This window comes from Erigeron canadensis, chromosome 1 (assembly GCF_010389155.1).
Source record: "Erigeron canadensis isolate Cc75 chromosome 1, C_canadensis_v1, whole genome shotgun sequence".
Classification (NCBI taxonomy): Eukaryota; Viridiplantae; Streptophyta; class Magnoliopsida; order Asterales; family Asteraceae; genus Erigeron; species Erigeron canadensis.
The window spans coordinates 34,088,040-34,115,899 of NC_057761.1; the positions used below are offsets into that span (position 1 = coordinate 34,088,040).

At 33.7% G+C, this 27,860-nt stretch overlaps 4 protein-coding genes across 4 annotated transcripts; 1 reads left to right on the forward strand and 3 right to left on the reverse strand.

The window, feature by feature from the left end:
- The first annotated feature begins 59 nt into the window (after positions 1-59).
- LOC122585604 (ankyrin repeat domain-containing protein 13C-B-like) lies at positions 60-3,960 on the forward strand. Its single transcript, XM_043757762.1, has 4 exons — positions 60-145; positions 248-298; positions 456-2,055; positions 3,191-3,960. The coding sequence occupies exons 3-4, from the start codon at positions 529-531 to the stop codon at positions 3,551-3,553; spliced, it is 1,890 nt and encodes a 629-aa protein (XP_043613697.1). The 5' UTR covers positions 60-145; positions 248-298; positions 456-528; the 3' UTR covers positions 3,554-3,960.
- A 499-nt stretch (positions 3,961-4,459) lies between these two features.
- LOC122583348 (H/ACA ribonucleoprotein complex subunit 1-like protein 2) lies at positions 4,460-5,831 on the reverse strand. The gene is made up of 4 exons (XM_043755768.1): positions 5,579-5,831; positions 5,229-5,377; positions 4,995-5,110; positions 4,460-4,739 (listed from the first exon to the last, which is right to left on the reverse strand). Exons 1-4 carry the CDS (start codon positions 5,748-5,750, stop codon positions 4,580-4,582), a joined length of 597 nt encoding a protein of 198 aa, XP_043611703.1. The 5' UTR covers positions 5,751-5,831; the 3' UTR covers positions 4,460-4,579.
- Positions 5,832-9,765: 3,934 nt separating this feature from the next.
- Positions 9,766-20,130, reverse strand: LOC122590693 (G-type lectin S-receptor-like serine/threonine-protein kinase At4g27290). The gene is made up of 9 exons (XM_043762876.1): positions 19,600-20,130; positions 12,651-12,733; positions 12,349-12,415; positions 11,581-11,790; positions 11,292-11,449; positions 10,884-11,094; positions 10,557-10,794; positions 10,314-10,464; positions 9,766-10,220 (listed from the first exon to the last, which is right to left on the reverse strand). The coding sequence occupies exons 1-9, from the start codon at positions 20,123-20,125 to the stop codon at positions 9,921-9,923; spliced, it is 1,944 nt and encodes a 647-aa protein (XP_043618811.1). The 5' UTR covers positions 20,126-20,130; the 3' UTR covers positions 9,766-9,920.
- Positions 20,131-21,941: 1,811 nt separating this feature from the next.
- LOC122590702 (G-type lectin S-receptor-like serine/threonine-protein kinase At4g27290) lies at positions 21,942-25,596 on the reverse strand. The gene is made up of 7 exons (XM_043762884.1): positions 24,330-25,596; positions 23,848-23,985; positions 23,575-23,732; positions 22,927-23,137; positions 22,582-22,819; positions 22,339-22,489; positions 21,942-22,241 (listed from the first exon to the last, which is right to left on the reverse strand). Exons 1-7 carry the CDS (start codon positions 25,594-25,596, stop codon positions 21,942-21,944), a joined length of 2,463 nt encoding a protein of 820 aa, XP_043618819.1.
- Positions 25,597-27,860: the final 2,264 nt, after the last annotated feature.

Consider the following 27,860-nt stretch of genomic DNA (forward strand, 5'->3'; position numbering starts at 1 on the left):
TACGAGTACTAGAAAAAATATTTAAAATCTTTATATATATAAAAAAAAAAAAAAAGTAAAAAGAAAAAGATAGATACCCACCCACTCTTCATTACTCAGTCTTGTGAACACAATTTTCTGCAAAACAACAGCACTTGAATTCAGAGTAATTTACATTGTATCTTTGTTAAGATATATAGATGATGATTCTTATAGGCATCACCCAGATATTAATTTGTTAAAAAGCTTTCATCTTTTTCATTTTTAGTGCTAATTCAAGAAAGCCCATCAAAATCTTGGATCAGTTCAACTCATACAGGTATATTTTCTTGTTATATTTCTGTTTTTATTGAAAAAGTTTTGATCTTTAGCTGAAAAATGATTGACCCAGGTTAAAATTTTGTGTGTGCATTTTAGATTTTTTAAGTATGTATATATATATTTAGTGCAATTATATATATTTCTTGTGTTTTCAGATTGGGCTTTTGATTTTTAGGAGAATGTGTGAATCTTGAATTTAGTTAAATTGATAAGAACAGAAAGATTCCGATGGAAGATTGGTCTAAATACTCCCATAGTCCTGCACATTTAGCTGTTGTAAGAAATGATCATGCTGCTCTCAAGAACATTATCTTGACACTGCCTCGTTTAGCAAAAGCTGGAGATGTTACAACCGAGGCTGAATCAGTAGCTTCTGAGCTGGATGCTGATGCCGTGTCAGCAGTAATTGACCGCCGTGATGTTCCAAGGAGAGAAACCCCTTTGCATTTAGCCGTGCGTCTTAAAGATCCAGTTTCAGCTGAGATTTTAATGGCTGCTGGTGCAGATTGGAGTCTGCAAAATGAGAACGGATGGAGTGCACTTCAAGAAGCAGTTTGTAATCGAGAAGAAAATATAGCCATGATTATTGCTAGACATTACCAGCCACTGGCATGGGCTAAATGGTGCCGTAGGTTACCTAGGATTGTATCTTCTGCTAATCGTATTCGTGATTTTTATATGGAAATAACTTTTCATTTTGAAAGCTCCGTGATTCCGTTTATAGGGAGAATTGCTCCTTCTGATACTTATAGGATTTGGAAACGCGGTTCTAACTTACGGGCTGATATGACACTTGCGGGTTTTGATGGGTTCAAAATCCAACGGTCAGATCAAACTTTCTTGTTTCTTGGAGATGGGTATGAAGATGGTAAAGGATCGTTACCTCCTGGTTCTTTAATTCTTCTTTCTCATAAAGAAAAAGAAATAACAAATGCTTTGGAAGGAGCTGGAGCCCAGCCTTCTGAATCTGAAGTGGCACATGAAGTTGCATTGATGTCACAAACTAACATGTACCGACCTGGCATTGATGTGACTCAAGCCGAGGTTGTTCCTCATTTGAACTGGAGAAGGGGCGAGAGCACAGAAGTTGTGGGCCCATGGAAAAGTAAGGTTTTTGATATGCTTCATGTGATGGTGAGTGTAAAATCTAGACGGGTTCCCGGTGCTCTGACTGACGAGGAGCTTTTTCCCACAAGTGATGAGCGGGTTGCTGGTCAAGATGAATATGATGGTGTGTTGACTGCTGAAGAAAAGTGTCAGTTGGATTCGGCTCTAAAAATGGAAAATCAAGATGGGAATTTTGACGATGTGGACCGTGAACACGAAGTTCATGAAAATGGTAATGTCGGTTCATCTGCAAGCAAAGATAAAAAAGGTTGGTTTGGTTGGAACAAAAAGGGTTCAAAAGCAGATGGTTATGATCCTGAAGATTCAAAGATTCTTAAAAAGTTTTCGAAATTGAACGAAGGTCAAAAGTTGAAATCTGAATTGCAGGGGGAGGAAAATGAAGAGGGTAAAAAGGGGAAAGATAAGAGTGGAAAGAAGAAAAAGAAGAAAGGATCTGCAGCTGAGGCTAAGCATGAGAGCGAGTATAAAAAAGGTTTACGGCCTGTTTTGTGGTTGACACCTGATTTTCCTCTGAAAACGGAAGAGCTTTTGCCTTTACTTGATATCTTGGCAAATAAGGTGAAGGCTATAAGGAGATTAAGAGAGCTTTTAACCACCAAGCTACCTCATGGGATGTTCCCAGTCAAGGTACTTTCTTTTTTGTCAGTTTAATGGTTTATCATTACGTTTTTTAGCTTAAAATGCAATTAAAGATTCTTCAATATATGCATAATCTCACTTTGAAATTAGCTGTCCGTATCAAGAACTATGTTTATCTAAAGCATGTTCTGGACCATCAAAATCAATTAGCTACAGCTAATATATCATAAAAATTAGATTGCTTAAATATTGTCACAAGTAAATCTAATGAGCCCCAGTATGAAATTTCTGAAGTTAAACACTTGCTTCACACAGATATAAAGCTGATATATGTAAAATGTATGGGGTCTTCTAAAACTTATTCATATAAATTCAATAAAGTTGCAAAATTTTTTATCATGATGAAACAAATTTTAGGTAGGTCTGATTGTATGAAGTTATAGTGGAGCTCCTTTGACTAAAAGAAGTCGAACGTGAACCTTTTCAAAACACATGTTGTAATAAAATTCAGATGTGAGACATTATAAACTCTCCTCTTCTCATTATTTTCTCCAACCTTCAGTCTCACTGTGACTTGTCTGTGAGATCCTCCGTGCATTGCTGACTTGCGGGTCTGGCACATGCAACATAAATACGGAGATCTTGGGTCCAAATCTAGGCACTATGCTTGTTGTCTGTGGTATATATTGTCCACAATGGCCTCAGGACTAGTCATTTGGCCCCCCAAGAGGGTAGGTTACCCCCAAGAGGATAGACGTGGCCCAACACTAGTTGTGGCAAAAATGGGCTGATTGGTAGTGGGGGTCTAAAGTTTACTTTTTGTTATTGGCGGATACAGACAGTTTGGGTTGAGAGTTTTACTTTAGTTTGTTTTACTCTTTTGACCTATTAGAGAGAAAACACAACCTGAAGCAACCAAGGCAAAAGTAAATGGGTCAAAGTTGTCACCTCTTTAGCACACTAGAGACTAGAGAGGATAAGAGTATAACACTACTGAAGCTTGAACACAGACCCCCATTCATCGGTGTCTAATGAAAACTGGCTCTTGCCAAAAGCCAACACCAACCTCTTTTAGAGTCTGCATCCTACAAGTGCAAACTAATCTGAATTACCATTTTTTTTATATAAATTAAATAAGTACAGAATTGTAATTTGTAAATACTATCTAACTTGCAAATTGCAGATTGCGATTCCAATCGTCCCAACAATCAGAGTCCTAGTAACATTCACAAAATTTGAGGAGCTACAATCTCAATCAGAGGAATTTTCAACACCTCTCTCCAGCCCGGATCATTTTCAAGAATCCAAGTCCAAAGAACCAGAAGGATCGGGTTCATGGATGTCATGGATGAAAGGAAGCCGCAGTCAATCAAGTGACAATGAAGTTTGCATAGTCAAAGATGAAACAGATCCATTCTATATTCCATCTGATTACACATGGGTTGATGCCAATGAGAAGAAACGGCGAATGAAAGCCAAGAAAGCCAAGATCAAGAAACAAAAGAAGCAATCAGCTGCCAAAAATCTTGAGAACTGTGGAGGGTAATCAAGCAAAGATTTGGAATTAAGGCAGTTGATTTTGGAAGAATACGTGTCATGTTCTTCGTCAGGTTTGATTGAGGACACAGCCACACAGGTTAGGGGTTTAAGTTGTTGATATTGAGCAAGAAGATCTATAATCTTATTGTTTTGTCCACTACTGTAGATTGTAATATTATTTTAATAAGGTTCAGATGTGATGGTAAAAATTTATTTCATTATTTGGCTATGGGGGTTTGTAGAATCTGCTAACCATTATTGGTGAACTCTCATGTAGGTTCAACAGGGGTATCAATATTTACTTTATACTATCTTTACTGTATATCTTTGTGTAAACCTTAAACATGAGTCTCATACCTGATTGTGTTGTTATGCCTTGTAATATAAACAAGCATGATCACATTTTTGAAATTCTGTACATAAGTGTACATACATTGTCATATTTGAAATGTTAATTTTATCTTGGTGGTTTATAAACTTAAAGAGGTATGTTAAACCATAGTCAAGATTAGTTTATAAATGAATTTTAATGTTAGTTATTGATGTTAAAATATTACAAATCTTTTGATAGGTCCACCAGATTGATAGCCAAGTTATTTGCAACGAGCATAGTTTAGATTCACTTTGTTCCTTCTGTACATTGACCAAGTGGTTCATTATTCAATGGAAAAATCATATTAGACAATCAGCACAGATGTGAGGGAAAGATGCCAGAAAGCAGCCAAGGAAAGCACCCTCAAGGGGGAGGGCGCAGTAAAACCCATCAAGTTGACACTCACTGGTAAAACTAACACAAGCATAAATAACACATTTCCGAAATACCATAACCACGTACACACATTATGCCTTTTGGACAGACTAATCTAGCCATGTAGAAAAATACCGAGACCATCTTCCACAAAAGCTATTCTGGTTTTGTTCAAAATCAAATGTCATTTGGCAACTAAAATTTTAAATGTCATAACAGCAACTAAAGGGAGAAGTTGAATCAAATGCTACTAAACGCACAATAGATAAAACATACACATAGTATCTAAAATCTCCCTCGTCCCCTGCTGGATCCAGTGCCACGACCCCGACCACCACGAAAGCTACCTCCTCTTGGAGCACCTCTACCACGAAAGGAGGTGCCACGTCCAGGTCCTCGTCCACGTACAGCTCCACGCCCACCACCACGTGCACCAGCAGCTCCCCTGTTTAAATCAGAGTTAAAAAGCAAAAAAAGTGGACAGCCACAACTACATATAACTTGATAAAGTAAAAATCGAACAAACTCTTTGACCAAGATTTTTCATGATCCTATGTCAGAAACTAACCAAACAATAGCAAACCAAATTCTCACAACTTTGCTATAGAAACTAGTAGCTACCATGATTAAAAATAATTAAACTCAGCAAATGATGCAGTAAATACAAGATACATGTGTATAGTAACGAAAACAAACATACTTTGGCTGTGGGAGAAATCTCGATAGCGGCAAAAGCTTCATCGGGTCAATATAAAACTTATCACCAGCCGCATACGAAGTAGCAATGATACCTTCATTCATTTTCACCGAAAAGAACTACAAATTTCAACACAAAAATCATCAGAACTACAAATGACCAACCACCTAAACTTGTCTAAAAACACAAAATAATAAAAAAAAAATACTACTTTAAAAAAGATAACATAAAACTTACAGATTCATTAATAGGACCAAAGATTTCATCCACTTTGCCAATCATAGTTTTGTTTTGGAGGTAAATTGGAGCATTAAAGTAAGGTATTTTTTCATTAGTTAGCTTTGTTACTGCATCTCCCTCAGCAGCATGAACAAATGATGAAACCTCTGCACACATTTAAAATCCCCTCTCAAACATATATATATATATACACACACATACAGATATACATATAAAATCATTCAATTTACTAATACATTAACAAAGATAGATTCATACACAAATACACAATATATATACACACATGTATGTATAGATCTGTAAATTAGTGCGTGTAATAATTAGAAAAGTGAGAGGTGAATACAGACCTACAACTTGGTCCGGTGGACCATCGTTATAACCGCCGCCGCTACTAAAACGGCCACCAGAGCGACCGCCAGAACGACCACCACCGAATCGGCCGCCGCCATCGCGTCCACCTCTAAAGCCGCCGCCGCTACGGCCGCGACTACCGAAACCGCCGCCTCTAGGGGGACGCATTGTGGAAGAAGGGTGAAAAGGGGATAAAAAAAAATTAGGGTTTTTTGAGGGTTTAGTTTAGAGAGTGAGTGAGTGGGTGGGTTATAAGTTTTTTGGCCTCTTTTAAAGCATTTTTTTTGCACTATTTTATCTTTTTTGTACGTATTTTCTTGAGGCTTGTTATTATATACTCATACGAAAAAATATGTATATATTAGGTGTAAAAAATTTTTTTTTTTTCCATCGATAAATAAATTTTATATATAGAATTAAGAAAAAAAATACATCTATGAGATGTAGCAAAACCATATTGTGGTTTAGTTTGGTTTATATATTTTTTCTTTTTTTAATCTTTTCTTGTAGAAATTGATCTTGTGGAGTTTTTTTTTTATAAATTTTTTAATTAATAGGTAGAGATGTCCAGATGAGTTTTTTTTTTCAGGTGCTGGTTTGGAACCGGAATCGGTTACAGTCAACTTGACGAAGAACTGATTCTTCAAGAACCGAAAGCGGTTCTTGGTCAACGTTTGACCAACTTTTTTCCGATTATTTTATCCAAGAACCAGTACTGAACCGATTTGAAAAACGATTTTTAGATCTGAAAGTGAAACCAGTTTAAAACTGATCGATTCTTGAGAAATCAGAATTGGTTCTTGAGGAACCGGTTTTTTTCAGTCCAAAATCCGGTTTATTCGAACCGGTATTTTTGGGCAAGTCTATTAATAGGTCATTCGGGAGTTATGTGGTTGTTGAGTAGTTGCTAGTGTCGGTACGGTGTCAGAAAAATGGTAACAAAAAATTGGGATCGAAATAAATTGAAGAAATAAGCCCTTATAATTATAAAAGCTTAACGTGACTCTTGTTATGTTATCAAATTTTTTGTCTTTAAGAAAAAAAAATCAGAGTAAAACATAAAGTTAAAAAACAATTTTTTTAGTCCATACAGAATTTGGGCCTTATTCTACTGCCCTTTTTAGCCCATACAAGAAATAGGCTAGTCACTACTCACTACTTCACTAGTGTAGTGAACCTTTTGATTTGTTAGTAACTTGGTCGTGAAAGTCATATGAATCTGTTGTTGCTAATATTTTGTAGTTGCTAAATGTAGCAATCTTTTTGATTAGGTGATAAAAATTATATGAATGTGAGCAAAAGTTATTTTAGATTTACGATTAACGCTCGTACTTTCTTTTTTGAACGGCTTTTAGATGTGTACTTAAATGTGCATAATGTATTTTTTTTATTTTTGAAGGTTAAAAGATTATGCATTTAAACTATTCACGATTAATGTATTGATCAACCGAATGAATAGGTACATACAGGGCATAGTATCTGTACAGTAGGCCGTACCCATTTTGGGTGCTGCCATAGATTGAGAATTTAGTGTGTATATTTACTAAACTTCGGGATGAATTGAATTTGTTTTCTTATAATCCCGTATATATAACGAATCATTATCCTTTTTATACATTTGTGTATAATTGATTACATACGGAAGCTCTTGACCATAGTCACCTGATTCGTGGTTCGCTCTAGCTCGGGCTCGCGATTTGGAATTGCAATTCGTAGGGACTCGCGAATCCTGTTCGGGAAGGGGTAGGCTAATTTCAGTTCACTTCAGTTTGCTTCAGTTTCGTTAGAGCCGGCTTAACTTTTTCGGAGGCCTTAAGCGAAATTAATTTTAGAGGCCTAAATCGTTAGCATACAAACTAAAAGTAGCAGTATCTAAGCTTCAAAAATGGAATAGAGTTAATATCATTCTAAACGGTAGTACTTACACAGTTACACATATAAACAAGTTTGAAAACTAATGTTAAAGATGCATTTGACAATCTTTCTGGTTTTCACCTAATTGTTAAAGCCCACAAACATTGATGCCTCTTTGATGTTATTTACGGTGGCTATTTATTTTTGATTAAAAATATATAACAAGCAAGCCATAACCCATAAGTCTGAAACAAAAAATACTATACAACTTATCTTTATATTAAATAAAACATGACATCAACTTTATAAAAATAGATTACATGGTATCTCCAAATCTTATCTCAAAAACTATTTTTTTCTATTTATTTAATTATGATGTCATACTCATCTATTTTTATTTTGTTATTTATAATGTCTTTATTTTAAGAAAGTTTTTGTCTTTTCAAAACTCTATTAATTCATACATGTTGTGTTTACATTTCCGTAATTTGAAGCGTTTTGTCATAGCAAAATTTAAATTATTCGCATATTACGCTAATCTCTTATTATATATATATATATATAATGACATTGCTTCTAGGAACATTTTTTTAAAAAAAAATCTGCTTGGCAAACTAGCATTTTTGTTCTCAAGCTATTCTCTAAAAATGCAAAAAAACATTCTCATGTCATATATTTTTTTAAAATATATTTAATATTATACTTTTTATACCAACTCTATTTTCCTATTTCATTTCTAATCCTAAACTCTTTTATCAAACCGTTTGATTTTAATCAATACTATAAATAATATATATATATATATATATATATATATGTTCACAAAATTTTTATTATATGATCCGGGTTAAGCTCAGAATGATTAACTAGTAGTGAATCAAAACTAAAAAGTTAATTATAAAAATCAAATAAAAGTTCAAATCAATAAAAATTCCAGGGATTTTTTTTAATACTTGCAATACCAATTAAATTAAAGTCAAATTGATATAAAACACGATGGTTGTAAAAGATTAATCATTATCAAAAGATTAGTAATCATAACATGGTTGTGTGACTGTGTGTGATGGTAAACATTGTTTTGTTTAGGTGTTAATGTGTCATAAAAACAAACTTCTATATATAAAAACCCAATATTCTTAGCGTAAAATTTAGGGGACTTAGATAAATGGGGGCCTAAGGCTCATGCTTTACCCCATTATATTGAAGAGCCGACCTTGAGTTTGATGAACCCGAATTTAAAATTACAATAATATATTCAAATATTAAATACTACAAAGTTCAAACATTTTCAATATATCAAAAAAATAATTTATAACTCTTTAAACTTAAAAGTTTAAAACTAACTACATAAAATAAAACAAATGCTTTAATTTACTTCATCCTTTGTTTTCTTTCCATCAAATTTATATATTTACTTTGATAATCGGGATATTTATTTACTACTTAAATCAAAATCACTGAACCCAAACACAATACACTGAACCCAATTTTTCCAAAACGTGAATTTTTCCCTACACCCAATTGGGGCCGTCGAACCACCTTCTACTAATTTGGTGTTTTTTTCTTCGGTTCGTAAGTGGGTTCACGAATTGGATCGATTGTTACTCTAAAGTATGAAAATAATACTATCCAATTCCTTTACCATCAGATTTTTAATGTCAATATTGTCTAAATTGTTCTCATAATTTTATGGACAAATAGTGCTTCTTTTCTCCCTATTTAAGAAAACATTTGGTTAGCGATGCTGTTATTTCAGCTCGCTAAATTGTTATTTTCGTGTAGTGGTGGTACATTGTATCCACAGTTCCACACTATTCATCATGGACTCTTTCCTATTTACCCACAATTTGATATTGTAAGATTTTCTTTGACATTTTACAAATTTTATATAAATCGTGTGTTATGTGAAATTATTCACATTTTTATAAATTACTAATTCCTTTTTTATAAGCAAACCCTTCCAAATTCGTATCATTCAAACACTACAAATCATATTGCATTTGTTCACACTTTTAGGTGAGTGTGAACAAATTAAAAATTTTGTCACGTATTTTAGTGTGTAAAAATATATTGAATTAAAAATGTATGAAAAATTCTACATATTAAAAAGTGTGTAGAAATAAAAGTTAACACTTTTTAGTGAACTTTCATAATTATGTTGTGAGAAGTTCCATTAGCATGCACCAACTATGTTTATTTTGGTATGGGTTTTCGAGTTATTCAGAGTAATAATGGTGCTATTTATATAACCAAACAGACTACATGAAAGTGTCATTATGTGACGGTGTACGTAGTGACACTAAAAATTTAACATGATACAATGAGTAATATTTATAAAGATATATAACCACTTAAATGAACTTATCGATTGTTAATGTATTCATATATCTAGTGTAGCTTTCTTTCTTTGATAAAATGTAGATGTATCATAAAAAGATACACTATGAAATGTACTAATATGACTCCATTTCTAAGTTTTTCTGGCTATCTACCTTCTACTTGAGTTAATGTTACTCCATTGATGGATGATGGTAAAGGAAGATTTGAGGTTGATCCCTTCTCACTTCCTTGAATAAAGAATCCGGGTGGTTTAGGTGAAGGTAGTGAACCTTCACCACCCAACATGGAAACCACTGATGGCGTGGTAGGTCTATCTTGTGCTCGTTGTTGCACACATAATAGACCAATGTGTACTGATCGCAACACTTCAGAAACCGAGTATGCTTCAACTAAAGATGCGTCAATCAGATCAAGAGACTTGCCTTTTTTGTAAAGTGTCCATGCCTAAATGAAAACAAGTAATAAACAAACACAATTTGTTAGACATATGACTGTAGAGTGCCATCATAAATAAATTATCAAAATCAAGACACTTACATATCCAAGAAGGTTATCATGGTGGTCTTCATGAAAAAAACTTGTATTTTTCTTCCCACTTACCATTTCCAACACCAAAACCCCGAAGCTAAAAATATCCGACTTTATTGAAAAGAGACCGTTTACTGCATACTCTGGAGATATGTAACCCCTGAGTAACAGAATCAGACCGTGGAATCAATGATTTAGAAGGGGAAAAAAGTGTCATATGCATCAGAGTGAGCAAAGTCCAAGTATTCTTACAACGTTCCCACCACTCTCTTGGTATTTGCTTCACTCTCGTCTCCTTTAAACATTCTTGCCAAGCCAAAATCTGAGATTTTTGGGTTCATCTCATGATCTAGCAAAATATTGCCCGCTTTCAAATCTCTATGGACAACTCTAAGCCGTGAATCTTGATGCAGATAAAGAAGACCTCGTGCAATGCCATTGATGATGTGGAAGCGTTGTGGCCAATCAAGTAACGACTTCCTTAAATCATCTGCTCAATTTGTAAAAGCATCATTTTATATTCATTGCATTTCATTATATGTTTAATTTACTATAGGACATAGAAAGATATAGTCTAACCAAATATAAAACAGTCCAGGCTTTTGTTATGCATGTATTCATAAACCAGCATTGTCTCATCGCATTGAATGCAGTATCCTAAGAGCTTCACAAGATTCCGATGCTGGAGTTTAGCAATGCATTTAACTTCATTTTCAAATTCGTCAATTCCTTGTCGCGAAGACTTTGAGAGCCGCTTCACAGCAATCTCCAGTCCTTTTTCTAGCACACCCTAGATTATTAGCACATACATTTGTGATTTGTGTAAAATGTAATAAAAGTTAGAGGACACTCATATTTTGTGTTTAGTCATTTCACACAGCTTGACGACCATAATCTGAAAAATAACTAGTAAATATTAATATATCCCCTTTTTCTTTCTGTTTGTTTGCTGGCAGGAAAAATTTAATTACTATTTGATAGCATTACCTTGTACACCGGACCAAACCCGCCTTCTCCTAGCTGGTTGGCGATTGAAAAGTTATCGGTTGCTTTAGAAATTCTTGATAAGCTAAACACCGGTAACTCTATACTTCCAATCTTACTGCTACTGTTGTGATCTTTGTGTAATACTTTGACTGTTCTACCTATAAGATATATGAAAGTTGCGACGAACTTATTATAAAACTCTTTAATTATCGTGAGGTATATATTTAATCGTACGGATACCATCTAGAAATAGAACTAGCATTTAGATCAATTTATGAACTTATCTTGCCTTCTCTTACTGTATCTGTTCTCCACTTCCTGTTACTCCAAATGTAGAGCACCGATATAAGGCCCAGCATAGCCAAGCCAGCTGATATTGACAAAGCAACAACTACTCGTTTCTTTTTGCCAGTGATGCTACATTCGTAACTTCCCCACGTATTCTTGCATTTGCATTGGGAACATTGACATGCTGTTTTCTCTATGCATTCGTCAATATCTAAGATAATTTAAGTAAAGATCATAAATAAGTGAGTTTTAGTTTTGATTGGAAAAAGAAGGTTCTATGGGATTGCGGACAATATGTTTTTGTGATTTGACTTCGGAGACCATACTGTAGAAGGGTAACCTTGTGGGTTGTAGACTCGATCGCAATCTTGTAGAGCATCAGGAATAACCATTATTTATGACTCAACTTCTTGAGAGGAAAGTAACTTGAGGATCAGAAGGTGCCGGCTCAATGTTTTTGAAGGCATTTAGCGAGATCATATTTTGAGGCCTAATTTATTAACATACTAATTAAAGTAGGCAAAAAAAAAGTACTTCAACCTATGTTGTTGAACTATTAGTAAAAAAAGTTCAGAGGTTGATGTAAAAATCAATAAGGGTGTTATACTGTTATTTCAATGAAAATTATACAATGATACTTAGCCAAAGTTCAAGCACTAAGCCTACTATACTAGAAAATCGAGGCCTTAGAATTTTTGGGGCCTAAAGTGATTGCTTAGCCCCTAATTATAATAAAGCCGACTGTGAGAAGGAGTTAAAGAAGCATTACCTTCACAACTAATAACTCCGTCTCCTTTAAATCCCGGTGGGCACGTGCAACCATTTGTATGGCCATCCTTAATCATAAATTAGTTTTAACAAGTATTAGAAAGTGAATACGAATACGAGTAATATGTACAAAAAAAAAACAACAACAAAAAAGAAACACAAACTAGGGACACATGTATATGGTAAAGATCGACCTTCACATCCTAATACATATGCAAACATGTATAGGTAGATGTACATGTGAATGCATACATATTTGTGAATGGATAGATGCATGAACAGAGGGACAGAGAGAGAACTAACAATACAAGCAGAGTAGCTCTTGCCCTCTATGGATCTATTCCAACAGCCTCCATTGTTAACTTGACAACGTAAGGCCGGTGAAGCTGCAAGCACAAACATTACATAACATCAGAAGCTTCAGTCCAAACATACAACTTTTCACATCAGTATTGGTCGAAAGAAATCCTGGCTTATGAGGGTAATTCAGGTATTTCCTTATACATGCCCAATCTATTATCCTTTAGTGTTTATAACCATCACCAACAAATTTCATACCCTGCACAATCGGGCATTCACAGACTCTCCCCCGGAAAGTAACCTACACCAATATTCTTGAAATAAAACAATCTAACTTAAAAACACTTTCAGCCCAGCTATTCGGTCCATGTTCTTAAGTACCGTTTTATTTCAAGTTTTTGGTTACAAGTGGAGTAGTATTTTTGTAGGTGCATATTGCCTTTACAGAGTTATCAAAAACATATAACCTTTATAAGTATATTGGCCTTTTAGATTTACATAGGATATCATTTCCAAGGTGGCCTACTAGGCATACTGAAGATATGGGAAGAGACTGGGATTTGAATCTCGATGGGTAAACATCTTGGAATGGCCCGAGATATAGTGTAGGAAAAGGCTTACAAATATTGGTTAGGTCACTACTGGACATTTTCCAGATTGCCTGAATTCACATAACCTGGACATGAAGAGAACTTGATGTAGGTCGTTGATTTAAACATGTATTAAAAAGTTAGATTGAACCCAAGGGCCGTGTTCCTAGGGGTATTTGAGGTGACGTATCAACCAATAGGTTGTGGTTCTAGCCCGGCCAGACAACTTGGAAATATGAGTGATTTTATGGCTAGAAATGGAATATGCCCGTGCAGGTAGGTTGACAAAAATGGGGTTATATGGCCAGAAAATTCGACGCCGTTATTTGGCCCAATTCTTGATTGAATAACAGAATTTCTCCTAATGTATACTTGCTCATATTTACCCTTAACCATTGTATACGTAACTTGTTAAAATAACTAATATAAACTTAGGGTTGTATTTATAAGTTTTATCTAACTTCAGGGTTAAGAGTTTGTGCAGGGTTGTCATTCAGGATTCTTGAAGGACTAAAGTTGTTAAGAAGCTCAAGTGGAAGGAGGTCGGTGTGATTAGCTGGAAGATAAGAAGTATATATCCCTCCATATACCCAATTATGGTTATTGATGAATATAATCTTACACATACATATTCTGTATTATAATTTGTTCTCTCAATATTTCTTCCTGTAATTCTATTTTCTAGATAAAGATTGATTTATCTTAATCAATCTTTTGACCGATCATCTTGATCATATTATTGTAATAATCGAACTCTATAAGTCGACGTTTACAGCCGACTAATTATTTACAAATAAATAAATAATAATAATAAATAATAATAATCTTTTGTTATTCTTTGATTGATCTTTGAGTTCGTTCATGGTATCAGAGCCAGGTTCCTATGATCGGTGATTTCTGTTTAAAGTTTTTTGGATTTAGGGCACATTTCGATTTCGAAACCCTAGATCTAAGAAACCCTAATTTTTAGGGTTTTCTTCTAGTTTACGATCTTGTTGATTCCGCTGCTTATTAATTCAGATCCTTCTTCTTCTTGACTAAGAGAATCAAGAAGAAATTTAGGGTTTCTTCATAATTCAGATCCTGATTGTTCTTCTTGACTAAGTGAATCAAGAAGAAAATTAGGGTTTCTCTACCTTCAACCGATACCACTGTATTGTTGATCTTCTTTCCTTTATATCTTTATTAATTTCATAAAGATTTTTTACTTTATTTCAATTCTCACAAAAGCATTTGTGTTAATACTTGACCGGTTTCCGAGAGAGGCTTGGAATCCTGTCACTGGCACATTTGAGAGATTGCAATTATTTTTCTGATTTTTTTTAAAAATATATATATATTAGTCTGATTTAAGTTTTTTTTTTCTTCTTATTCTTGTTATTGTGTGGTTAAAATTTGTTTGTTGGTTAAGTATCTGTAATTTGGTTACTTGTTGATAATTTGTATTATTTGCTATTTGCTTATTTGATATCTGATTGATTATGGCTCCTGAAACTCCTCCTAGTAGTAGTTCTAAGCCTACTGCTGTTAGTGCTCTTGATTTTGGTGATCCTTTATATCTTCATCCTACTGATACTAATGGTGCTTCTATTTTATCTTTCAAATTAACTGGTACTGATAATTACAATGTTTGGTCATGTGCTATGATGCTTGCTTTAGAAACTAAAAATAAAGTAGGTTTCATAGATGGTTCATGTGAAAAGGATAATGATGTTCCTGTTTTGGCTAAACAATGGGATAGGTGTAACTCAGTGGTTTTATCTTGGATTTTAGGATCTGTCAGTCAAGAGTTATATATGGGACAAATTTTTTCTAAAATTGCAAGTGAAGTATGGGAAGATTTAAAAGAAACATATGATAAAGTGGATGGTTCTGTTACTTTTAATTTGCATCATAAGATAAATACATTAAGTCAGAATGATTCTTCTTTGTCTAAATATTATCATAAACTGAATACTTTCTGGAAACAATTTGATGCTATGGTTAAATTGCCTGTTTGTACATGTAAAGCTGTAAAAGAATTTAAGTCTCATCATGATTTGATAAGGTTAATGTAGTTTTTAATGGGTTTAGATGAAATTTATATGTCTGTTAGAAGTAACATTCTTACTAGAGATCCTTTACCTAATGTGAAGTCTGCATATGCTTTGTTGTCTAGAGAAGAATCTCATAGGAATGCTAGTTTTGTGAATCATGCTAAACCTGTTAATTCTGCTTTTGTGTCAAAGGTTAAACCTGTGAATCATGCTAAAAGGAAGTTTGTTAGAAATGAAAATTTGGTATGTGCTAATCCTGCTTGTGGTTTAAAAGGGCATACAATAGATAAGTGTTATAAACTTATTGGATATCCAGATTTTAATAAAAAGAAACCTAATTATCAGAATAAGAGTTATACTAGTAATAATGTAGTTAATGAAAAAAATAACTGGAATGATAAATCTGATATCAATGTGCAAAGTTCTAAAAATACTACTTCTGATAATTCTGTTAATTCTGGTTTTCCTTTTACTAAGGAACAAATTGCAAAACTTATGAGTTTGTTGAATGAGAATCAGGATTCAAAAGGAAAAACTCAAGCTAATATGGCAGGTGCTTTGTTTAATGCTTTCATGTCATCTACATATTTTAATTCAAATATTCAGTTTGACACTTTGATTAGTTTAATTAACTGGATTATCGATTCTGGTGCAAATCAATACATGTGTGCATCTGATAAAAACATGATTAATGTAATTGATGTGTCTTCTTTAAATCTGACTGTAAATCATCCAAATGGTACTTCTGCTCAAATTACTAAAATTGGTGATTTAAGAGTGATAGATAACATTACATTATTTGATGTGCTTGTTGTACCTGAGTATAATGTAAATCTTTTATCTGTTCATAAAGCTACTAGAGATAGTAAATTGTTTTTTGGTTTTTCTGAGCATGCATGCTATATACAGGATTTGAGAACAATGAGAAGTTTGGGGACTGGTAGAATACATGGAGGTCTTTATTTGTCAAATCAGGGTAAGATATGTGTTAATAATGTCAGCTTGAATTCTGTGAATAATTGCAATGTGTCTGCAAAATTGTGGCATTCTAGATTAGGTCATCCATCTTATAATGTTCTGTATGTGTTAAAATCCAAACTTAAACTTGATTTGATTGATGATTCTATGCCATGTGATACTTGTCATAAAGCTAAGCAAACTAGACAACCTTTTCCTCTAAGTGATCACAAATCATTAAATGTTGGTGACTTAATACATGTTGATGTATGGGGTCCCTACAGGAAGGCTAGTAAAGAAGGATACAAGTATTTTTTAACTGTTGTAGATGATTTCTCAAGAGCAGTTTGGGTTTACATGTTGAAAAATAAGACTGAAGTTTTTGAAAACTTAAGTGTCTTTATAAGGATGATTAACACACAATTTGGGAAGAAAGTTAAAGTAATTAGGTCAGACAATGGCATTGAATTTGTTAACTGGAACATGGATAAAATGTTTAAACAACTTGGTATTATACATCAAACTACTTGTGCATACACTCCCCAACAAAATGGGGTTGCAGAAAGGAAACATAGACATTTATTGAATGTTGCTAGAGCACTTCTATGTCAGGGAGGGCTACCTTTATATATGTGGACTGAATGTGTTTATACTGCTTTATATTTGATCAATAGAACTCCTTCTGTTTTGAAAGGAAAATCTCCTTATGAACTTGTGTTTGGTTTTGAACCTGTTTTATCTCATATTAGAAATTTTGGTTGTCTTTGTTATGCAACTATTTTGAATAATGATGATAAGTTTTCCAAGAGAGCAGAAAAATGTGTTTTACTTGGTTACTCAAATTCAAAAAAGGGATATAATTTGTATAGTTTAGATGATAAAACTATTTTGTTTGCTAGAGATGTAAAGTTTTATGAACAAATATTTCCTTTTAAAATAAGTACAAGTAGTAGTTCTAATGAAGAGTTGTGCAACTTTTTTGACAGGATTGAGATGATTGTTGAGTCCACTGGACCCAATGATGACAACCTAAACAGAACTGATTGTGATGGCAGAGCCACCATTGACATTGGTAGTACACATGAATCTGCCAATGACAATGGAGGTACAGTAACACATGATGACAACACCAATGTGGTGTTGCAAGGTGGGAATAATGATAATTCTGAGGGTGTTCATCTAGTTGATCATGGGATCACTAATGATACTGTTCAAGTGGATACTCTCAATCTTAGGAGGTCTGATAGAACCACTAATGTTCCTAGAAATTTAAATGATTATATTCTTGATGGTAAAGTTAAATATGGTATTGACAGAGTTGTGAATTATTCTAGCTTAAGTTCAAATGTGTTTAATTTCTTGTCTAGCATTAATAAAAATATTGAACCATCCACTTATAATCAAGCTGCCAAAGATCCAAATTGGGTTGAGGCAATGAATCTTGAAATGGAAGCTTTGTATAGGAACAATACTTGGGTTTTAACTGATCTTCCTAAAGGAAGAGAACCCATAGGTTGTAAGTGGGTATATAAAATTAAATACAAATCTTCTGGAGAAATAGAAAGATATAAAGCTAGATTAGTTGCTAAGGGGTATAATCAAAAGGAAGGTATAGATTATGAAGAAACTTTTTCTCCTGTTGTTAAAATGGTAACTGTTAGGTGTCTTATTAATATTGCTGTGCAAAATATTTGGAATTTATATCAGTTAGATATTAATAATGCATTCTTGTATGGTGACTTATATGAAGAAGTTTATATGACCTTACCTCCAGGATATTTTTCTAAAGATGATAAAAGGGTTTGTAAGCTTGTAAAATCTCTTTATGGACTAAAGCAAGCTCATAGACAATGGAATTATAAGCTTACTACTGCTCTTTTGGAATATGATTTTGATCAAAGTAAGAGTGATTATTCACTCTTTACTAAAACTGGTTCTGGGTTGTTTATTGCCTTGCTTATATATGTTGATGATATTGTGATTACTGGAAATGATATTTCAGAAGTGGAAAAAGATAAAACTTTTTTGAAAACTAAGTTTTTAATTAAAGACTTGGGAAAATTAAAGTATTTTTTAGGAATTGAAGTTATTGATACTTCAAAAGGAGTTTGCTTAACTCAAAGAAAGTATTGTATGGACTTATTGTTTGAATATGAGATGTTAGGTGCTAAACCTATGAAAAAACCCATGGACATGAATCTTGTGATATCTGACAGAAAAGATGAGTCAGATCCTTTTATTGAAAATGTTACTCTATATCAAAAAATAATTGGTAAATTGATATATCTTACAATTACAAGACCAGACATTAGCTATCCTGTGCAGTGTTTGAGTCAGTATATGCATGCTCCTAAAGCTTCACATTTGAGACTTGCTTTCAGAATTTTAAGGTATTTAAAGAAAAACCCAGGTAAAGGTATTCATATTGTTAAAAGTCAATCTCTTTCTTTATCTACTTATGTTGATTCAGATTGGGGTAAATGTGTGACCTCAAGAAGGTCCGTTACTGGGTTTTGTATTTTCTTGGGAGAGTCTTTAATTTCCTGGAAAAGTAAAAAGCAGAGCACAATGTCCAGATCTTATTCTGAAGCAGAAGATAGGGCTATGGCCACTGTGACTTGTGAGATTATTTGGATTCTTAATGTTTTAAAAGATTTAAAGGTAAAGGATTTGTTGCCTGTTACTTTGTTTTGTGATAACAAATCTGCTGTTTTGATTGCTGCAAATCCAGTTCTTCATGAAAGAACAAAACATATAGAGATTGATATTCACATTATAAGGGAAAAGGTTAATTCTGGATTACTTAATCTCATTAATATTTTTACTAAGAGTCTTTGTGTAAGACAACATGATTTTCTATTAAGCAAGATGAATATGATTGACTTGTTTGCAGCCTAAGTTTATATTAAGGGAGGGTGTTAAAATAACTAATATAAACTTAGGGTTGTATTTATAAGTTTTATCTAACTTCAGGGTTAAGAGTTTGTGCAGGGTTGTTATTCAGGATTCTTGAAGGACTAAAGTTGTTAAGAAGCTAAAGTGAAGGAGGTCGGTGTGATTAGCCGGAAGATAAGAAGTATATATCCCTGCATATACCCAATTAGAGTTATTGATGAATATAATCTTACACATACATATTCTGTATTATAATTTGTTCTCTCAATATTTCTTCCTGTAATTCTATTTTCTAGATAAAGATTGATTTATCTTAATCAATCTTTTGACTAACATCTTGATCATATTATTGTAATAATCGAACTCTATAAGTCGACGTTTACATCCGACTGATTATTTACAAATTAATAAATAATAATAATCTTTTGTTATTCTTTGATTGATCTTTGAGTTCGTTCATAACTGTATACTCACCTGGGGAAGGATCATCGGCACTTCTCCATGACGTTAGTTGCATCTCTCGTCTTGTCACGAGGTCTTTGCCCAACTTCATTCCTGATATGAAGGTATCTCCAGGATAATCAAAACTTTGCCAAAGGACATTATTTCCGCTCTGTATCACCAAATTCCCAGTGTCCAACAGTTGTGCTAAGGGATTATCCTCTGTCCTAGATACAGAGGAGTTGGATGACCAAATGACAATACCGCCGTTAACAACAGACAGGACCCCTTCCTGATCCAGTTTGACCATGCCCATGGTTTTAATAAGTGGAATTTCCTGGTTGGCAACCCATATTACTCTATGAGGTGATGTATCCTTAAACCATATCCCCATGTACCGTTTCATCGAAGTGCCTGGGCTAAAGAAACCCAACTCAAATATTCCGTTTCTTGAAACAATGGTGTCACCATCTGTAATGTTCTGAGACACAACTATAGTGTCTAATGAACTACAAGTTGTTTGTGTTAGCAAGAATAAGGCAATATAATGGAGTAACATTATTATATGGTATATATGATTCTTATCAAGGCACTGAATCTTTTGATTTGGCGTTTCGCTTTAACTTGCTGAATTACTTAAAGGCTTAAAAAAGCTAAGGGTGCGTTTAGTTCGAGAAAACTCCCTTGTTTTCCATTTTCATTTTCCAAGAAAACATGGAAAATAAGAAACGCGTTCAAATTGTATTTTTCTAGAAAAGTTTTCCTAGAAAATGAAAATTCCCCTTTCCAACTTTTGCACTAAAATTAGAAAACTGTTTTTTTCAGTTTTTGTTTTCACTTTTCTATTTTCCAAACCTTTTATAAATCTAAAATTAGAAAACAAGTGAATTTGAACATGTTTTTTAGTTTTCTAAAATGAAAAAATGAAAACTCCATCTTTTATTTTGAACGCGTTTTTAAAATTTTTAAGGGTTTTTTAGAAATAAAAAACCTTTTCATTTTCTAAAAAACTAAAAATGAAAAACTTAAAAACATTTTCTCGAATTAAACGCGCCCAAAACTTCATATAATACTGTTTCTAGTCATTCTTCATGAATTTGGCTCCTCAGTATTTAGACATGAATATATACAAAATATAAAATAAACTCCAATAAAAGACTCATTCTTCAATACTTACTATATCTGTTATCTGTGTGGTACACAACGCTTATAAGACGGGCCATGACCCACCCAAAAGAAATTTTTGCCAAATAATCCAATGTTTATTCTAACATGGCGTTCTCAAGTTGAAAAACAACTTATACCAATCAAGTTGTGGTTTTTATTGGTATAAAAATATCCGAGGTGTCCAGTTTTTATTTGATTTGTTTTTTTTGTCTAACAAATTTACAACTTGATAGGTGAAATTGTTTTTCAAGAATCTTTATCCTATAGCCTTCTTGATGAATTATTGTCATACAACATTCTTTTTTCTCTTATGCTAATGGTGGCGTGGGAGGCGACGGGTGGTGGTGGCTATGACTAGCGGTGGCAGCGGCGACTGGTGGTGATGAGTAGTGTAGGTTATAGATTAAATATAATTGATGTAAAAGGAGATAGTGTATTATTTTAGGTGTTTAAGGATAAATTTTGTAATTATTTCCTTAGAGTATTTTTGGGATATATTTAGTCTTTTTGCCTTACTTATCATATAACTGTGGGGGTTGTATGTAGACGGTCATAAGATCACAAATGACATGATGGGTAGATATTTCAATGGTCAATTGGCGTTGTTAAGGATATGTATAACCAATTCATGAATCACTTATGCCATATAGTGGTTAATTAATAATCGCGCCACCCACGATACTCATCACACATAAGTAACACTCAAGGGGGATGTCATGACTATCCTGAGTGATCACCGCAACATACTAATCTAATGGACTAGCACCATTATACTCGAGTAAATAACACATCTATTTTATGTTTTGGTGTCTGTGACATGGCAATCCAACGAGTCTAGTAAAATAGATTATCAAGCCATGTAATCATCACATCAAGCCATTATGTATCTTCAATCCATGTTTTACCTCCCATGTAATTCTCGAAACCCACATATACGGGTTACCGAGTTATTTGAGTAATGGTGCTACCAAATACACTACATAAAAAGTGTTGTTATGAGATGGCGTAGGTAGCGACACATTAAAAGTTTAACATATTACAACCATAATATTTAAAAAGAAACCTATAACCACTTAAAGGAATTGACATTATATAAAATTATTATTGTATTTGAATATCTTTTTTTCACTGATAAGATATAGATGCATATAAAAAAAAGACGCGACACGAAATGTTGTACTAACATGACTCCTTTTCCAAGTTCCTGGTCATCTAGCTTCTACTTGAGTTAATGTTACTACATTGACAGATGAGGGCAAAGGAATAATTGAGGTTGATCCCTTCTCACTTCCTTGAATAAAGAATCCGGGCTGTTTAGGTGAAGGTAGTGAACCTTCACCACCCAACATGGAAACCACTGATGGCGTGGTAGGTCTATCTTGTGCTCGTTGTTGTACACATAATAGACCAATGTGTACTGATCGCAACACTTCAGAAACCGAGTATGCTTTACCTAAAGATGTGTCAATTAGATCAAGAGACTTGCCTTCTTTGTAAAGTCTCCATGCCTACATGAAAACAAGTAATATACAGACACAATTTGTTATACATTAAGACTGCATTATCCCATTTTATCAATATATTATCATAATCAAGATCACTTACATATCCAAGAAGGTTATCATGGTGGTCTTCATGGGCAAAACCTGTATTTTTTTTCCCACTCACAATTTCCAACACCAAAACCCCAAAGCTAAATATATCTGACTTTACCGAAAAAAGGCCATTTACTGCATACTCCGGAGATATGTAGCCCCTGAGTATAAACTCAGACCATAGAAATCAATGATTAATAGAAGGAAAAAAGTGTCATATGGATCAAAGTAAGCAAAGTCAAAGTAATCTTACAACGTTCCCACCACTTTCTTGGTGTTTGCTTCACTCTCGTGTCCTTTAAACATTCTTGCCAAACCAAAATCTGATATTTTTGGGTTCATGTCATGATCCAGCAAAATATTTCCTGCTTTTAGATCTCTATGGACCACTCTAAGTCGCGAATCTTGATGTAGATAAAGAAGTCCTCGTGCAATGCCATTGATAATGTGGAAGCGTTGTGGCCAATCAAGTAACGACTTCCTTGAGTCATCTGCTCAATATGCAAAAGCATTACTTGTCAAATTTATATTCATTGTGATATATTCTACTCCATATGATTAATAATATATAATATATGACATTGAAAGATAGTCTAACCAAATATAAACCAGTCCAGGCTTTTGTTATGCATGTATTCATAAACCAACATTGTTTCATCGCGTTGGATGCAGTATCCTAACAGCTTCACAAGATTCCGATGCTGGAGTTTAGCAATGCATATCACTTCATTTTCAAATTCGTCAAGTCCTTGTCGAGAATACTTTGAGAGCCGCTTCACAGCAATCTCTAGTCCTCCTTCTAGCACACCCTGGATTTGTAATTAAATTATTAGCACATATATCTATGTAAATTGTAACGTTTATATTTATATTTTGTGTTTAGTCATTTCACACGGTTTCACTATAATCTGAAAACTAGTACCCCCAATTTAAATGTCCAACGTTGACTTTTTGAGTCTTTCTTTCTCAATTTTGACTTTAACTATTTTTGTTTATTTTATGCAATACATGATGGAAAAAATATGAATGGATTTTGGTTTAACTTTATTTTCACTAGTATAGTTTTTTTCAAGAGTTTTATGCAACACAAACAAAAATATCTAAAGTCAAAATTGAAAAAAAAAACTTCAAAATGTCAAAGTGCACATATAAATTGGGTTGGTGATATGGAGGTAGTAGTTATATCTTCTTTTCCTTTCTGTTTGTTTGCTGGGGGCTAGAATCATTTAATGTTTGATAGCATTACCTTGTAGACTGGACCAAACCCGCCTTCTCCAAGCTGGTTGGCAATAGAAAAGTTATCGGTTGCTTTCGAAATTCTTGATAAGCTAAACACCGCTAACTCTATACTTCCATTCTTACTGCTACTGTTGTGATCTTTGTCTAATATTTTGACTGATCTACCTGTAAAATATGAAGTTGAGACTAACTTATAATATCACTATACAGTTATCACGAGGTATCCACTCATACAGACATCATCTATATATAGAACTGCATATAGATAATTTTCTCTTGCCTTCTCTTACTGCATCTGATCTCCACTTCCTCTTACTCCAAATGTAGAGTGCCGATATAACGCCCAACATTGCCAACCCAGCTGATATTGACGAAGCAACAACCACTCGTTTCCTTTTGTGGATGCTAAAATGGACATCTAAGAGAAATTACCAAGTTTAGAGCAATCCATGGTGGAAAGGAGTACAATAGTACTTGCACAGTTGGTTATTCTACAGAGTATGACTGTATGAGTGTCCTGTTAAATGACACTTGCAACAAAAAATGTCACGAGTCATGCATTTTAGAAAATCAAAATTTATAAAGAAATTTGACATTATGCGACAAAAAAACCATGTAGGTCGGTCACTGTACTTAACCGACCCTATGTTAATAGCCTAATAGTGACTTTAGCTCTATGTGAATCACACAAAATTATATTTTAATCTTCATTAGAATAACTAAATGAAACATCATAATAAGTAGCTCAAAATATTTGCTTACCTAATAATTCGGAAGCTGCCAGTCTAACATAAAGATCCTGCCCGTTCTGTGGGTACACTCGGGTATCAATCAAATCTCCAAACCATAGCAAGCATCCAACTCCATTTAGATTGGTGTTTGGATTGGCATAGGCGTTGCATGAGCAATTATTCTTGCAAGCCACCTTACATTCCTCAAGGCTCAAGTTGCCATTATACACAGCATTTACTGTGTCTGGCAATTTCATGCTCGAAAACTTATAAAATCCTTCTCCTGGAGCACAATTCAAAGCCACATTTCGACGACAACCACTAGTCCAATTATCAGGAGACAAGTCTTCTGGGTTCTTAAATACGAATCCTTTCAAGCACCCGCAGTTAGGATAAGCTAGAGTACTACAGCTTCCATATGGCCCACAGAGTCCGTAGTTGTCACAATTATCTATGGGTAAGGTGAGGTCCTTCATCCATACTTGGTTGCGCATATTTAAATGCCACACCTCAAGCTTCCCAGTAGGAGTCACTGTGAATGTTACTGCGAATGTGGTGCTATTATATGTATACGTAAAGTACATCTCTCTGTCATTTATAAGCATATCAATTTTGTATACATAAACTGGGTTGGGTTTATAGTTTGGCTGGCCAGCAAATTCAACGCCATTATATGGCCCGACTCTTGATTGAATAACAGAATTTTTCCTAATGTATACTTGCTCATATTTACCCTTAACCATTGTATACGTGACTGTATACTCACCTGGGGAAGGATCATCGGCACTTCTCCATGATGTCATGTACATTTCTTGTCCTGTTACGAGGTCCTTGCCCAACTTCATTCCTGATATGAAGGTATCTCCAGGATAATCAAAACTTTGCCAAAGAACATTATTTCCACTCTTTATCACCAAATTTCCAGTGTCCAAGAGTTGTGCTAAGAAATTATCCTCTGTCTTAGATACAGAGGAGTTGGATGACCAAATGACCGTACTGCCGTTAACAAGAGACAGGACTCCTTGGCGATCCAATATGACCCTGCCCATGGTGTTAATAAGTGGAGTTTCCCGGTTTGCAACCCATATAACTCTATGAGGTGATGTGTACTTAAACCATATCCCCAAGTATCGATTTATCGAAGTGCCTGGGCTAAAGAAACCCAACTCGAATCTGTCATTTGTTGAAACAATGGTCTGACTCTGACCATCTGTAAAGTTCTGAAACACAACTATAGTGTCCAGTGAACTACAAGTTGCCGGTGTCAGAAAGAATAAGGCAATATAAAGGAGTAACATTATATATGATTTTTATCAATGCACTGAATCTTTTGATAGCTGTTTCCCTATAACTTGATTAATTACACTTTTATAAAAGCTAAACTTCATAGACTAGTATGTCTCTAGTCATTTTCCAAGAACAAAGACGTATTTGCCTCATTGGTCTTTAGACGAAATATTTCAATCAAAGACTCATTCTTTCGGTACTTATTATCATATCATATCAAATGTCCAATGTTCATTTAATATAGCCTTCTCGTCAATGAGTTATGTTAAACAACTTAATTCTTTTTTTCATTTTTTTTTTTGGACTAAAATACCGTGTATATGGAGTTATATCTATTCTTAAAGTATGGAAAGGATCCGTGTTTGGAAAATGAACAGATTTGAATAGTTCGCATGATAATGATACTTGTGATAATGAACAAATTTGAATAATTTGCAAGATAATGATTTCTGTGATTTTTAAGTTGGCTAATGATAAATCAACCTAATTGGTGTGCATGTCTAATAGTAAGATGATGACATGTGAAAAAATCAGGGGACAAGATTAGGAAAGAGAATAAGTGGAATCCATATTTTAAATTCTTAAAGTTTTAAGTTGATTTTTAGGCATATGAACTATGTGGATTAATCATTTTCCATTCAACTTTGTTATGGTGATAAAAGTGGATACATTTTTACCTTGATAGATCAATTTAGATATGAGTGAAAATAACATTGACTTCGATTTTTATTCTTCATAAAATTATGTTTGTTTGATTGTCATAGAATGGCGGCCTGAGAATTAAATACACATGTTAAATCGAGTTAAAAAATGCTCTTAACTCTTAATGTACTCTTTAATTTATATATATAACCAATATTTTTTCTATATAAATGAGAGAACCTGGCAGATGCATCTATGGTTTTTCCCACAGGTTTTGGGTTCGACTCTTAGGAGTGACAAGTCTGTGGTTTTTTCTCTGAATCACGTGTACCGGCTTATAGTGTACACCTCATAGTCTAGCGTACGTGCAGGACTTCACCATTATACGATGACGTGTTCCCCGATAACGAATATTGACTAGCTATTAAAAAAAATGAGAGAACAAAATCATAGGTGTTATAATTTAGTCATTAATTAATTATTCGAATCAAATCTCTCTCTACATAATACATGACTAGATTTTTGCCCATATATATACGCACATATATAAAACTAGTTTATACCCCATGCGTTGCACGTTTATATATTATTGATTCCTTATAAATTATATATCACAAAACAACCATATTATTATAAGGGAAAAGCTAATATAATACTGTCCGACACCTAAGTTTAGGTGTGGAATCCCTTACATACAAATTTTTTAATATTTTCTTATTAATGAATAAATGTTTAGGCCCTCATGAATTTTATAGATTAAAAAAACAATATGTGAGTGTTCCACACCTACCTAACAGCCTTATATTACCATCCCTTATCATAAAAACTCATTCAAGTTATAATAATAATTTAAAGCAAATAAGAAACCCAAATCTAAATTTCTTATTTGTGTCCTAAATTAGTCTAAAAATATTTAGATAAAAATAAACTCATATGTAATACTAACTGACATGTAATACAAAAATATTGGCATGTAACACTAAAGTGACATGAGCATGGTACCCATGCAATACGATGGTGGTGGTGAGGAAGGCGGTCTAGTGGTGTCGGTGATGATACTATTGGTGGTGGTGGTGGTGGCGGTGTTAAGTGGTGTAGGTTGATGTTATTAATAATCACGGGAAACGCAAAAAATACACTATTAATCAACACAAACAATAATAATTAATATAAACATATTAAATATGTAATAATCACGAATAAATGCAACGGAAAAGTAAATCATGTATAGCATACAATTAATTAACGGTAATAGTAGATGGATAGACTTAATAACCTTTTTAAAACTATGAATATCAGTGATGACAATACACATTAAACTTTAACCAACGTCAATCAAATGTTAGTCCTTCAATATATTTAATGTTCAAAGATTAACAACAACCCATTTATATTATCATCTCTTGTTATGCGGCTTCAAATGACTTTAAAAAAAAAAGTTAAAGATATTTGAGTTTTACGGCTTTATAAATAGAGAATGAAAATTTTTTTTGGTTTTCATATGTCTTGTTTTGAATTTTTTTTCTTCATATTTTACATGATAACTCAAATAATATATGGCGTATTTGATAAAAAGATATTGAATTAAAAAGTGAATGCACTACTAAATATTTAGTAAACTACAAATTTTTAT

Excerpts from the sequence above, each read along its gene's own strand:
- LOC122590702 (XM_043762884.1), bottom strand. The coding sequence starts at position 25,596 with ATGTTACTCCTTTATATTGCCTTATTCTTTCTGACACCGGCAACTTGT. Across the intron at positions 23,986-24,329 it reads GGCAGCTTCCGAATTATTAG|ATGTCCATTTTAGCATCCAC; the intron begins GTAAGCAAATAT and ends AATTTCTCTTAG. Across the intron at positions 22,242-22,338 it reads ATGATAACCTTCTTGGATAT|GCATGGAGACTTTACAAAGA; the intron begins GTAAGTGATCTT and ends GTTTTCATGTAG.
- LOC122585604 (XM_043757762.1), top strand. The coding sequence starts at position 529 with ATGGAAGATTGGTCTAAATACTCCCATAGTCCTGCACATTTAGCTGTT. Across the intron at positions 2,056-3,190 it reads ATGGGATGTTCCCAGTCAAG|ATTGCGATTCCAATCGTCCC; the intron begins GTACTTTCTTTT and ends TGCAAATTGCAG.
- LOC122590693 (XM_043762876.1), bottom strand. The coding sequence starts at position 20,125 with ATGTTACTCCATTATATTGCCTTATTCTTGCTAACACAAACAACTTGT. Across the intron at positions 12,416-12,650 it reads AGAGCTACTCTGCTTGTATT|GATGGCCATACAAATGGTTG; the intron begins GTTAGTTCTCTC and ends TTTATGATTAAG. Across the intron at positions 11,450-11,580 it reads AACAGATACAGTAAGAGAAG|GTAGAACAGTCAAAGTATTA; the intron begins GCAAGATAAGTT and ends TATATCTTATAG.
- LOC122583348 (XM_043755768.1), bottom strand. The coding sequence starts at position 5,750 with ATGCGTCCCCCTAGAGGCGGCGGTTTCGGTAGTCGCGGCCGTAGCGGC. Across the intron at positions 5,378-5,578 it reads TCCACCGGACCAAGTTGTAG|AGGTTTCATCATTTGTTCAT; the intron begins GTCTGTATTCAC and ends AAATGTGTGCAG. Across the intron at positions 5,111-5,228 it reads TTGGTCCTATTAATGAATCT|TTCTTTTCGGTGAAAATGAA; the intron begins GTAAGTTTTATG and ends TGAAATTTGTAG.